This window comes from Hippocampus guttulatus, chromosome 21 (assembly GCF_054856545.1).
Source record: "Hippocampus guttulatus isolate MCC_2025c chromosome 21, RoL_Hgut_1.0, whole genome shotgun sequence".
NCBI lineage: Eukaryota > Metazoa > Chordata > Actinopteri > Syngnathiformes > Syngnathidae > Hippocampus > Hippocampus guttulatus.
The window spans coordinates 1,134,204-1,147,180 of NC_141281.1; the positions used below are offsets into that span (position 1 = coordinate 1,134,204).

The 12,977-nt window shown below is 45.2% G+C and overlaps 1 protein-coding gene across 1 annotated transcript; it reads left to right on the forward strand.

Annotated features, from left to right (window-relative positions):
* Nucleotides 1-15: 15 nt before the first annotated feature.
* On the forward strand, nucleotides 16-7,744 carry LOC147186614 (uncharacterized). Its single transcript, XM_086102557.1, has 7 exons — nucleotides 16-115; nucleotides 4,892-5,036; nucleotides 5,105-5,218; nucleotides 5,830-5,974; nucleotides 6,039-6,187; nucleotides 6,274-6,413; nucleotides 7,467-7,744. The coding sequence occupies exons 1-7, from the start codon at nucleotides 16-18 to the stop codon at nucleotides 7,619-7,621; spliced, it is 948 nt and encodes a 315-aa protein (XP_085958683.1). The 3' UTR covers nucleotides 7,622-7,744.
* Nucleotides 7,745-12,977: the final 5,233 nt, after the last annotated feature.

A 12,977-nucleotide genomic window follows, 5' to 3' on the forward strand; every position in this document is an offset into this window, starting at 1 on the left:
GGTTAGTTCATCACAATGACAAGCCACAGTATCAGCCTTCTTATTGTCATGGTGTTATCGATGGGCATTTTCATCGTCACGCTGGTGTTTAGTTTTCTGGCAGCACGAGGACAATGTAAGTAAAGTGCCATTTTACGTGTATGTATTTTGTCATTTGTAGTAATGATATTGCATGTTAACTCGGAGACCTTTAGCACCCTGAGAATAATCAAGAAAACACTCTTAAAACTTCGACTCGGTGTGTTTTCAACTCTGAAATAACAACACTGGCCAGATGTCACAATTTTTCTTTCGCCCACGCACAGTTAATGTAAAGGACTTCAAAAGCTTGAGGATAAATGAAGAAAACATGTATTTACATTCGCTTGACTAACATTTTTACACCTATTAAAGTAACTTCTAAACTGTCATGTTTTAAAGCTCCATATAAAAATAGTTAGTTAGTTAGTTAGTTCCGCCCGCTCCTATTTGGAACATTGGGCGACGAGCCTCCTCCATTTGTTCCGGTCACTGGCGACCCTTCTTGCTCCATGCCAGCTGACACCCATCTCACTGAGGTCTTCTTTGGCAGTCTGTCTCCACGTCTTCTTTGGCCTACCTCTCTTCCTCTTTCCACCCTCTGGCATCCAGTCCATGGCCACACTTGCCGGTCTCTCTCTTGGCAGCCGGAGTACGTGGCCGATCATTTTCCTTCTCCTTTCAGAGACAATGTCTGACAGTTCAGCCACTCCTGCCCTCTTCATCACCTCCTCGTTGGTGATGTGGTCTCTCCATGAGATCCTCAGGATGGATCTCAGGCAACGCCGATGAAAGACATCTAACTTGTTGGTAATGTTGGCTGTCTTCATCCATGTCTCACAGGCGTAAATCGCTGTTGGGATAACCACTGACATATAGAGGCGTAGCTTGGTGGTCGTAGTGATGGCTTTCGATGACCAGATGTTGCGGAGGCGTTGGAACACTCCCGCAGCTTTACCAAGTCTACTGTTGACGTCTTTCTCCACACCACCTGTATTTGAGATGTTACTCCCAAGATATGTGAAGCTGTCAATGTACTCTATGTCATGTTGGTGTAGAGTGAGTGGTTGAAGGTGCTGGTGCTGTCCGACGGCCATGGCCTTGGTCTTTTCCTGGCTAATTCGTAAACCGACCTTAACTCCGTGCTCATGCAGATTGTTGGTCAACTCCTGGAGTGCGGGCTGGGTGTGACTTAACAGAGCCAAATCATCTGCAAATTCCAGGTCAGCTAGTCTGCTCCCTCCCCACTTGATACCAACTTTTTCCCCTGTGATGGACTTCCTCATCACAAAGTCAATTATGATGATGAAGAGTAGGGGTGACAGAATGCAACCCTGTCTTACACCAGTGACAATGTCAAAATCATCAGTTGTGCCACTGTTGGTTTTGACACAACAGGTTGAGTTGTTGTACAATGACCTGAAGATGTTGATGTACTTGAGGGGTACACCATACAGCTGGACGATCTGCCACAGTGACTCCCGGTGGATGCTGTCGAAGGCTTTCTTGAAATCGATATAGTTGATCATGAGTGGTGTCTGAAGTTCTTGGCACTGCTCTATGATGTTTCGAAGGGTAAAGATCTGTTCGGCGCAAGACCTTCCCTTCCTGAAACCGGCTTGCTCTTCCCTCAAGATGTTATCCACTTCATCTTTAAGGCGATGTAGCAGGACACTGCAGAATACCTTGCTGGGGATTGACAGCAGTGTAATGCCCCGCCAGTTATTGCAGTCTGCGAGGTTTCCCTTCTTAGGAAGCGTGACAATGACCCCACGTCTCCAGTCGGCAGGAACCTCTTCAGCATGCCAAATCAGGTTGAACAGGTGGGTAAGGCTCTCCACAACAGCGTCTTGGCCGTGTTTCAACATCTCGGCAGCTACCTCATCGAGTCCCGGTGCCTTGTTGTTCTTAAGGCCCTTGATTGCTTTGGCAACCTCAGTCTCGGATATCTCTTTCGATGTAATATTTAGAGCTGGAGCTGGTGTCTCTTGATCGAAATTGAAGAGCACGGGAGGCATTGGTTGGTTGAGAACCTCCCTGAAGTGTTCCAGCCATCTTGCTTCTTGCTCCTCGTCGCTTAGAAGTGTCCTGCCATCCTTGCTCCTGATTGGCACGCTAGAGCTGCTCCTGGAGTTGGTTAGCTCCCGCACGATCTTGTATAGGGTCGTCGTGTTGTTGTTCTCGGCTGCTTCCTGTGCCTCTCTTGCTTTCTCTTCTAGCCACTGTCTTTTATCCTTCCTGCAACTCTTCTTCACTGCCCTGTCCAAGCGCCTGTACTCCTCGTCTTCCATCCTCCAGCTCCGGAGCCTCCTCTTTTGTTCTCTTTTTATCTTGGCCACTTTCCTTTCATCAATCAACTTCCAGGTGTTGTCTGTTATCCATCTCTCTTTGTTGGTACCCCTCTTTCTGCTGATAACTGCTTCTGCAGTTTCAGCAATGGCACAAGAGAACATACTCCACTGCTCCTCAATGTTTGCAAGGTGTTGTGATACCTTGAGCTTCCTACTCAACTCCTCACAGAAGCTTTCTGAGATGTTGTTATCCTTTAGCTTGTCCACTGCGTAAGGTCTCTTGGGCTGCACCTTTTTCACCTTCTTCAGCTTCAGCTTGATTTTACTCACCACAAGGAAGTGGTCTGAACCCACATCTGCACCTCTGTGGGAGCGAACGTCGAGCAATGACGAGCGCCACCTTGTGTTGATGCAGATGTAGTCCAGTTCGTTCTGGGTCCCGCCACCAGGTGAAACCCAGGTTACTTTGTGGATCCGCTTGTGCTCAAAAAAGGTGTTGCCAATGCTGAGGCCGTTGGTACTGGTTAGCATCAACAGTCTCTCCCCGTTGTCGTTCGTGGAGCCTGCAGACCCATGTGGTCCAACTGTGGCATTCAGGCCCCTTCTGTCATTATCCAGTTTTGCGTTGAAGTCTCCAATCAGCATTTTGATGTCATGTCTGGGGATTTCCTCAAGCACGGTCTGGAGCTGGTTGTAGAAGGTGTCTTTATCGTCCGCTGAGGCAGCTTCGGTTGGGGCATAGACTTGTACAATGGTTACTTTGGCATATCTGGTGTAGAGCCTTGCTGCAATAATCCGTTCATTCACCGGCTTCCATCCAATCAATGCTTTTGCTGCACTATTGGAGAGGATGATGCCGACTCCATGGGAATGGTGGTCTTGCTTCCCAGAGTACAGAAAAGTTGCTCCATCAACCACGAGACGCCCTTGCCCCGTCCACCTCATTTCACTAACGCCTAAGATGTCCAGGCGATAGTCCCTCATATTCTTCAGCACCTGGTCCATGCGACCAGACTGGAACATTGTGCGCACATTCCAGGTGCCTACTCTGGTGTTGGTTTTGGTTCCAAAGATCGGGGTCATCAGGGGTCGGGCTTCCTGCTGGATTTCACCCGGCCCCGTCATAGATACATCCAAGGATGTGCCGTCTCTTCTTCGCCGTGGTTTACCGGAATGGCTTCCTCTCGTCGTTTCTGTAACAGGTTTTGTTTTACAGGGTGAGGTTGTTAACCTCACGCCCAACCCCCAACCTGGAGGACCAGTTGGATGCAGTTTAACATCGTACCCAGGACATCATATAAAAATAATCGATATGAATTTTGACCACAGTGCATACTTGAGGGGAAAACCCCCCCCAACACAATTAAACATGTTTAACAGACTTCAGGTGTATAGTTTGTCACGTTTTAAACAACAAAATAAGTAGAATATGCCAAGTCTCTCTGGGGGAGGAACATTTTGCAAGGCAAATACATTTCAGGTCACAATATTTGATGTTGAAGTTCATTTATTTTTAATATAATATTGTGTACTGTCCATTTTGATTCATATTTATGCAGGGGGAAAAAAGTTGAATAAGTGTTTAACCTCTTCAGCCCCGTGACCTGCGGTCTGAACGTTGAGTTTGGGCGCCTTGCGTAAGGTTGAGTTTGACATCCCTGTAAAACTCATTTTGGCAACAACATTTGTGTCATGTTTTTCATTCATCCATCCATTATCTGAACCACTTTATGCCCATGAATGTCGGGGGCGCGACGGAGCCTATCCCAGCTGTCATCAGGCAGTAGACGGGGGACAACCTGAACTGGATACTAGCCAATCATAGGGCACACATCGACAAACAACCATTCGTGTTCACAATCACACCTAGTCTAATCACAACGTTTTGGAGTATTCCATTAACCTAGCATGCATGTTTTTGGAATGTGGGAGGAACCGGAGTACCCGGAGAAAACCCACACAGGCACGGGGAGGAGATGCAAACTCCACATGGTAAGGTCGGAGCCAGGAATCGAACCCTAGACCTCTGTCTATCAGGCCGAAATGCTAACCAGTCGACACTGTGCCGCTCATGTTGAATTATACTCACAAATAACTATCATGGCTCGATGTCCCAATGTGCTATCAAAACAGTGTATGTAAGCAGGACGACTTCACTGGCTGAAGAAAACTCATGAAATATTCATTCATTCATTGATTCATTCATTTTCTGAGGATCGTGGGGGTTGCTGGAGCCTATCCCAGCTGTCTTGGGGCAGTAGGCGGGGGACACCCCGAAGTGGTTGCCAGCCAATCGCAGGGCACACAGAGACAAACAACCATGCGCACTCACACTCACACCTCGGCACAATTTGAAGTGTTCAATCAGCCTGCCTTGCATGTTTTTGGAATGTGGGAGGAAACCGGAGCACCCGGAGAAAACCCACGCAGGCACATAGAGAACATTCAAACCCCACACAGGAAGGCCGGAATCGAACCCTGCACCTTTGCACTGTGAGGCCGACCCGCTAAACAGTCGACCACCGTGCTGCCCGTATGAAAGATAACATCCCTAAACGCCTAAAACTTGTCACCCCTTCTAGATCCCTTTTTGGAGACCACTGGCAACATTTCGGACGCATTTGCCACCCAGATAACACCATCTGGATGGACCTTCATCATTTGGACCTTTATTTATATCTTTCTTGCTCTTGTGATGGTCTACGCCTTTGCAGGCCTCTGCCGAAGGTAACACGCCCCCCACCCCCCAATAATACTTGCTGTCGTTCATGATAAACAGCTTTTTTTTCCACCAGAAATGCACTCGGCCTGATGTACTGCTGCCCTCCGGTTCTGTCACATGGCTTCTACCTAACTTGGTGCTTAAATTTTGGCTTCAATATCGGATGGTTGTTTGTGTGGGACAGAAGGTAAGAAACGTGGATGAAACGGCTTTGAATGTAATCGCAGATGCATTGAGCCACACACAACCATGGAGTGACCACATCTCAGAGTTGTTAGGTTGTGGGGGGGGCTGACATAGAAGATATGTCTGGGTCATCCATCCATCCATCCATCCACCCGCTTTTTCCTCATGAGGGTCGCGGGGTTTGCTGGAGCCTCTCCCAGCTGCCTTTGAACAGTGGGCAGGGTACACCCTGAACTGGTTGCCAGCCAATCGGAGGGCGCACAGAGATGAACAACCATACACGCTCACACCCACACCAAGGGACAATTTGGAGTGTTCAATCAGCCTGCCATGCATGTTTTTGGAATGTGGGAGGAACCCACGCAGGCCCGTGCCTGAAAATTCCACACGGCGAGGCTGGAGCTGAAATCGAACCCTGTACCTCCGCACTGTGAGGTCAATGTACTAACCACTCAAGCACCAGACCACCTAGTTAGTTAGTTCGTTATTTTTTGGTCAAATGCATTTTTGTATGATTATATTTTCTTCACGAAAATGTTTCTCTTCAATTTTAGTTGTCGTTATTTCATGAGCTTACATCAACGATAACGTTGGACTGCACCGTTTTCACAGGCTGGTGTCTGTCGCTCTGGCCTTCCTCATTGTGGTGACTTTGACCAACTTGGCCATGATATTCTTCTCATGCTATGGCCTTCACATTTACGGCGCCTGGCTCCATAAATTCCATAGGGTTGACCTTTGGCTCGTGCGTGTGTTGGTGAGTATCTAAACATGTCAGCGGGTGAATACTGGTGACTTATCTCCAGCATTTCATGTCATAGGTTCAAAACGGAATAGCCATGTACGCAACGTGGACCACCATCGCGAGCCTCCTCAACCTGGCCATTGTACTCAACACGTATGCAAGCCTGTCCCAAACATCTGCCGCCACGATCTCACTCGCCATTTTGGTCGTGGTGGTGTTAGTATGGTAAGTAAAATGACATCATCCAACAGACTGTCTCCTGTGATTGTTTTCCTGATTACTTTGTTCCTCACACCAACCCCCGATGGCAGGTTTGTCCTGGAAAATTTCTTTTTGGATAAACATGTGCGCTACATCCTGATCATCGACCCCGTCGTCATCTGGGCGCTGATTGGATCCTACACCAAAAACTATAATGCCGAATCGCCCAGTCAAACTGGAATATTTGCTGGTGAGGACGTTTTCTTTCTTTCCTTTTTTTGCATCGTGAAATAACGGATCAATATACAAAAATCTGGCGACAATCAATTTAAAGATGACATATCAAACGTCGCAAATGTTGTTGGTCCCTGTGACCTCTTACATACAGTATCCAAAACCAGTGTCCCTCCTGCCACAATGACGCTGAGTCACCCTTCAATGAACCCCAGTGTTGTTCATTCAAGCCCTCCACCAAGTGGTCAAAATTAATAATGAATCTCCAATAAATAAGAATTTTAATGCCTCCTCCACATGGGATATGTCACAAACACATCAGAGTTAATTGGCCAAAACCAGTGATCTTGTATCATTGTTTTATGCATGGTGGTCGACTGGTTAGCACGTCGGCCTTACCGTGCAGAGGTGCAGGGTTTGATTCCCGCTCCGGCCTTCCTGTGTGGAGTTTGCATGTTCTTCTCATGCCTGTGTGGGTTTTCTCCGGGTACTTTGGTTTCATCCCGCCTTCCAAAAACATGCATGGCAGGCTGATTGAACACTCTAAATTGCCCCTAGGTGTGAGTGTGAGCGCGGATGGTTGTTTGTCTCTGTGTGCCCTGCGATTGGCTGAACCGGAGGGCAGCGGTACATCAGGCCGAGTGCATTTCTGGTGGAAAAAAAAGCTGTTATTCATGAACGACAGCAAGTATTATTGGGGGGTGGGGGGCGTGTTACCTTCGGCAGAGGCCTGCAAAGGCGTAGACCATCACAAGAGCAAGAAAGATATAAATAAAGTGGTGGCTGGCAACCACTTCGGGGTGTCCCCCGCCTACTGCCCCAAGACAGCTGGGTAAGCTCCAGCGCCCCCCCCCCCCCCCGACCCTTGTGAGGATAAGGCGAATCGAAAAATTGATGGATGGAACCCCATTTGAGGACCAATGTAAACAACGAAAAGGCACATAGTATGTTGCACATTTGTACAACACAGATACAACAGCACATTTCGTCACGGTGCTCTTCTTTTTATTTGTAAAGTTCATTGGAATTGTTTTGGCTGTGGTGTAGACCAACACTCTTTTTTCCGCAGTGGTTGTGCTGGCAGCGGCCTGCGTTCTGTTTGCCACCCGTATCATTCTGGTTGTGTGGCGTCACATCAAGAGTCCGATCTACAGGCAAAATAGTGTAGACCTCAGATTGCCGGTGGACATAATCAACAGTCAAAGAAATATATTGTGCAAGTGAGGGTGCTCACTGCACTGCTTTTGTGTGACACTATGTGTGAGTTTTGCTTGGGAAATGTGTTTTTTGCAATTTTGGAAAATGTTTTGATGTCAGTGATTTTTTTTTGTATGACCATCGATAATGAATGCACTTTTTCTTATACTATGTGTATGTATGTTTGTTAGTACTATACGACAAATTGTGACAACTTGTGACAACTTTCATAATATCTGCAGGGTGGGCCAAAAGTATGTATACCAGTGGCGGGCCGTGCATTTCAACCTTAGGCCTTCAGTGACGTCACATACATTAACACAATATAGGCTCGTCAGGCAGCACTTAATTTTAGGAGCATTTAAAACCATCAAGTATGCATTCACAATCAAGAGCAGGAAACTAAATTTACAGATATTGTCAAAAATAAAAAGATTTAAAAAATACTCAATAAAATGCCACTCAAATTACGCTGTGCGATCTTAAACAAGTCTGTCCAATAAATTGCGCAATGTCGCAGTTTCATATAAGACACCAACCACACAATAACAAAACAAACTATTCTTTGAAAATAAAATTAACAGATCATTTGCATTTTGAGAATCGGCTATACAACAGCAAATAACTGAAAATGTTGAGCAACTGAGATTGAACTAATTTTAGTGCACGAAGCTGACTACAATGCGGCATTATAAATTGCAGGTGAGCTGATTTATTTGATACATTTTTGTATCTTTGTCATTTTATTTCGTTAACATTAATTTAATACTCACGAAATAAAATGACAAGAAGAAATGTAAAATAAAATTCATTTACTCACCAATGTAGTGCCTGTTCACTGAGCTGCAGATCTACGCGAGTGTCCCCAAACGTTTTTAAACGCACCGTAGCTTGTAAGTGCCCAGCCGTGCTCTGATGTTTCCATGCTGCCTTGGTAAAACAACTTCAATTGGTAAATCCAGTGGAAGGTCCGTCTTGAAAATTGTGTGGAAAGTAGTCCTGCAACCAGATCAACGTCTTCTCCTTCGGCCATTTTGGGTCAAAATGCAGCAACAGCTCTCTAGCAGGCGCTCATCCAATCACCGAACGCGCACGTCCAGTGTCGACGTAAGCCCTTCTAGCTGGCCCCGGTGTGCAGACTCGTGATCTGATTGGCTATTGCAACCTGACTGTGCACATTCATTTACAGCGCACAGGGGCCTGCTCTGTTTCATCTGAAGGCCCCGAGCAAGTTTAGTTTACCTGGCAACACAAGCTATCTGAAATATGACTGGTTAAAAACTCTACCACAATAAATAAGTTATTTAGCGAGTGGCTTTCAATGTTATTCAAAATAACATTGAAAGCCACTCGACTAAGTGGAAATAATATGACGTAAAAAATACAGCTACCAGAAAAAAAAATGTCAGGTTGGTCCAATTTGACACTCAGGAATAAAACACAAGGAGGAGACAGGAGACTCAATTCTGGTACCAGGAGGGAACGAGGAGAAGCGTTCGGTTTCAGTTCTCCGCACGTAACCCTAACGATCTCCCCCTTCACCTCCTCATTTATTGGGAAAGCTACTACATAGGTGTGTCCAACCTAAAGGGCGGGGGCTGTTGAACACACACTGAACTTGTTTGACTATGTGTGTGTATGTGAGTGCAAATTACGTACATGTGTGCAATTGTCACAAAAACATCACGCCGCAGCTGGTGTTGATGGCTCCATTCACTGTTCACCCTTGCTCACTGTTTAGTCTTAACACTTATCTCTTCCCAACCACGTCCTCGGAAAGGTGGTTGCATCCCTTAACTTCCACACAGTGCACCAAGCATTCTTGATTATAAAAGTGAGTATATAATGGATAAAATGTGAGTACATAATAAAGAATGTATCTTTATTAAAAGCAGAAGCGTTCTTCATTGCAGGCATAGTCAATTAATGATTGCAAGCATAAGCGTTCTTCTTTGCAAGCATAATCAATTTATCATGTCAGGCATAAGCGAATGTATGATGACTAAAAATAATCAATCCAACAGAATCATTTTGTTGACATATTTATGAAAATAAAATAACATCAATTAAATTTGTTATTCTCAGAAAAGTAAATTTATTAAGAGAATGTTTAGGCCAGCAGAGAAGGCCTTGCTGGCCCTGAGGGAACTGATGTATACATATTTTAAATTCCCTTTTTTTTTTTTTTTTTTTTTTTGCACATAGGCTACCATGAATAATGAAAACTAATCAAGAACAAATTAAGTAGGTTCTAGGATTGGGCAGGTAGCGTAGAACGAAAGGTAGTTTTAAGGCTGGTCGCAATAAATGAAAGTAAGGTAAGAAGGAAGGAGAGGGAAAGGTCTATAATAGAAAATCAATTAGAGGGAGACAAGTAAGAATGAAAGGAAGGGAGAACAGCAGGTCTCAGTAGCAGACTGACAGATGAAAGGTGGATAAATAAAACAGCTCTGATGGAAGGAAGAAGGGAATGAAGGGCGGGAGGCAAAAAGTAGTTTCAAGCGAAGGCAGGAAATAATGATGAAAAAAGTATGAGGGGAGGAAACAAGAAAGGAAGGACAGATGGATACTGTAGTTGGAAGTAAGGCAGCCAGGAAGGAACATATATATTCAGAATGTTCTGACATCCATTTTGCTCACAGCGAATGCAACTCGGAGCATTTAAAATGCACTTTATTCTTCACGTTTACTGAATGCATGTGGCATTATCATTGAGTGCATTTTAATTTAGGAGACACTATATGTCAAATGTGTTTTTGTTTCTGCAGTTCAGTTGAATTCTTATAAAAGTGATGATTAAAAAAAAAATCAGATTTCAAGAGGTGAGTCTATTTGCATGGGAATTGTCACGTCTCGGTTTTTCACCAATCCTGGGCCATTTTTAAGGGTGTGTTTCGTGACGATCTTTTAAAGTGAATAGCATTCAAAGTATGTGACGTGAGGAGCAAACATCCGGTAGGAATACTTGGTACGTTTTGTCTTTAAGTACATTTTCGTGCAAGGACACCATGAAGTAGACAAAAGTTTCCCGTTCCATTTGTGACAGATTTCCGTAAACTGCAGGCGGCCCTATCGCTTCACCCAGAACAGGGGTCGGCAACCCAAAATGTTGAAAGAGCCATTTGAACCCCCAACCCCAAAAAACCCCACAAACATCTGGAGCAGAATAAAAATAAAAGCCTTGTATAAGACTGATAATGAATGCAATACACGCTGTGTGTATGTATCTATTTTAGCTATATTAGCCAACTATCAAAATGACTAAATTGGCTTCAAATACCCAATGAGCCTTCATGATTAAATGTATTTTTTCCTGCAGTGCATCCGGTAGAGCAGGGGTGCCCAACCTTTTTTGACCGAAGATCTACTTTTCGATCAAACAACTTCCCGCGATCAACCTGTTACATAACATGCGCGCATACGCACGCACCTACACACGCATGCCATAGTGAGCAAGAGCCACAACGGTCCCTAAGATGAATGAAACAGAAAAATAAAGTAGACACAAGAGTTTGTGAAAATCACTGCCTACTCTCGTCGTGAAGACATGGGACGCACTTTTGCGGCGTGTTATCTATCGTAGCTTTCATGTACCGTTTTCAAATGCTTCTCCACAATGCCCCCCACATTCCCATTTTTTGCCAGGTGAATTGTCCATGACACGCCGTTTTTTTTTTAATTTTTACAACAGCCACCCCCCTGGCATCCCGCCCTGCTAATAGAAATGTGTGTTGCAGGCTATGATGCAAATCTTCGTTGACAGAAATGTTGAAATTTTATAATTATTCTACACATTTTTACAGCATTGGAAAACGTTAAGAATGTTGGTGTCATGTTTGTCCTCATACGGAAACTATATTCAAACAAAAAATACATTTCCCTCCCCCATTTTTTTCAATTTTCAAGGCACTGGGGCACATGCGGCTCTAGAGCCGTCTGTTGCTGACCCCGACCCACAGCATACATGCCCATCATTTAAACATAATTACCTTTGAAAAGAGCATCGACATATATGAAAAAAAACATGGGAGACTTTTTTTTTAATCTGACGCTTGGCGATGCAGAATGGAGGATCTACCTTTTAGTATGTGTTTTTGTGTGTGTGTGTGTGTGTGTGTGTGTGTGCGTGTGGTGGGATGGCTCAATGGTAGAGTAGTCGTTTCTAACCCATAGATTGTGGATTTGATCCCCAGCCCTCGTGACCAAGTTACAGAGTCCTTGAGCAAGATACTGAAGCCCCAGTTGCTCCTGATTCTGCGGTTAATACAAAGTCAGCGTGAAGAGCTGAGAATGCATTAATCGGGGGAAAAATGTTACACAAGTGAAAGACAATTTATGCCTGACGCAGTTCATGGAGGAACTGAATGGGGACTGGATCCCACAAACCTAAACGCAAACAGAATCCGTAAGAAAAATATTTATTTACGAGAAAAAGTGCACCGAAAAAGTATAAATAGAAATCACTGGTCACAAAAAGCCAAGAAAAACTAGGCATAAACAAAACACGCTTGAAAAGGCAAGGTAATAGTCACGCAGAGAATATAAACAAAATGACAAGAGTCCAATATCCCAAAACAAAAGCTAAATCAAAGACGATCATTATGAGATCAAGAGGTCCAGAAAACAACACTTGAGCATGAGCAGCAAACAAGGTCAATAATCTGACAGAATCTTGGCAAATGGGCAGTTCTGAAATAAATGGCTAACTTGATGAAAACATTGGCAGCATATGTGCACGCTGGAGGGAAGGCCTTCCTCTGCCACCTGCTGGAGACACACAAGAACAGGATCATTCATTCATCTTCCGAGCCGCTTGATCCTCACTAGGGTGAGCCTACCCCAGCTGCCTTTGGGCAGTAGGCGGGGGACACCCCGAATTGGTTGCCAGCCAATCGCAGGGCACACGGAGACAAACAACCATGCACGCCCACACTCACACCTAGGGACAATTTAGAGCGTCCAATCAGCCTGCCATGCATGTTTTTGGAATGTGGGAGGAAACCGGAGCACCCGGAGAAAACCCACGCAGGCCCGGGGAGAACATGCAAACTCCACACAGGGAGGCCGGAGCTGGAATCGAACCCGGTACCTCTGCACTGTGAAGCCGACGTGCTAACCACTGGACTACCGGGCCGCCCAGAACAGGTCACAGAGCAGTTTTTCAGGTTCCAGCACTCCCTGGCGACCTGTACAGGATAAGTGGTGTCCAAAATGACATGCCATGACAAAACAGGACGAGGACAGGGCAGGAATAGAACAGGCCAGGAGTAGTGGAACTAGAGTGCGGTGAGGGTGGGTTGGTAACACGTCCACGAAACAACTGTCGAAACTGAGTGCAAGTGAGAGCACACTCTTTGAAGTTAGAGTAACGTCTCAAGAGCTG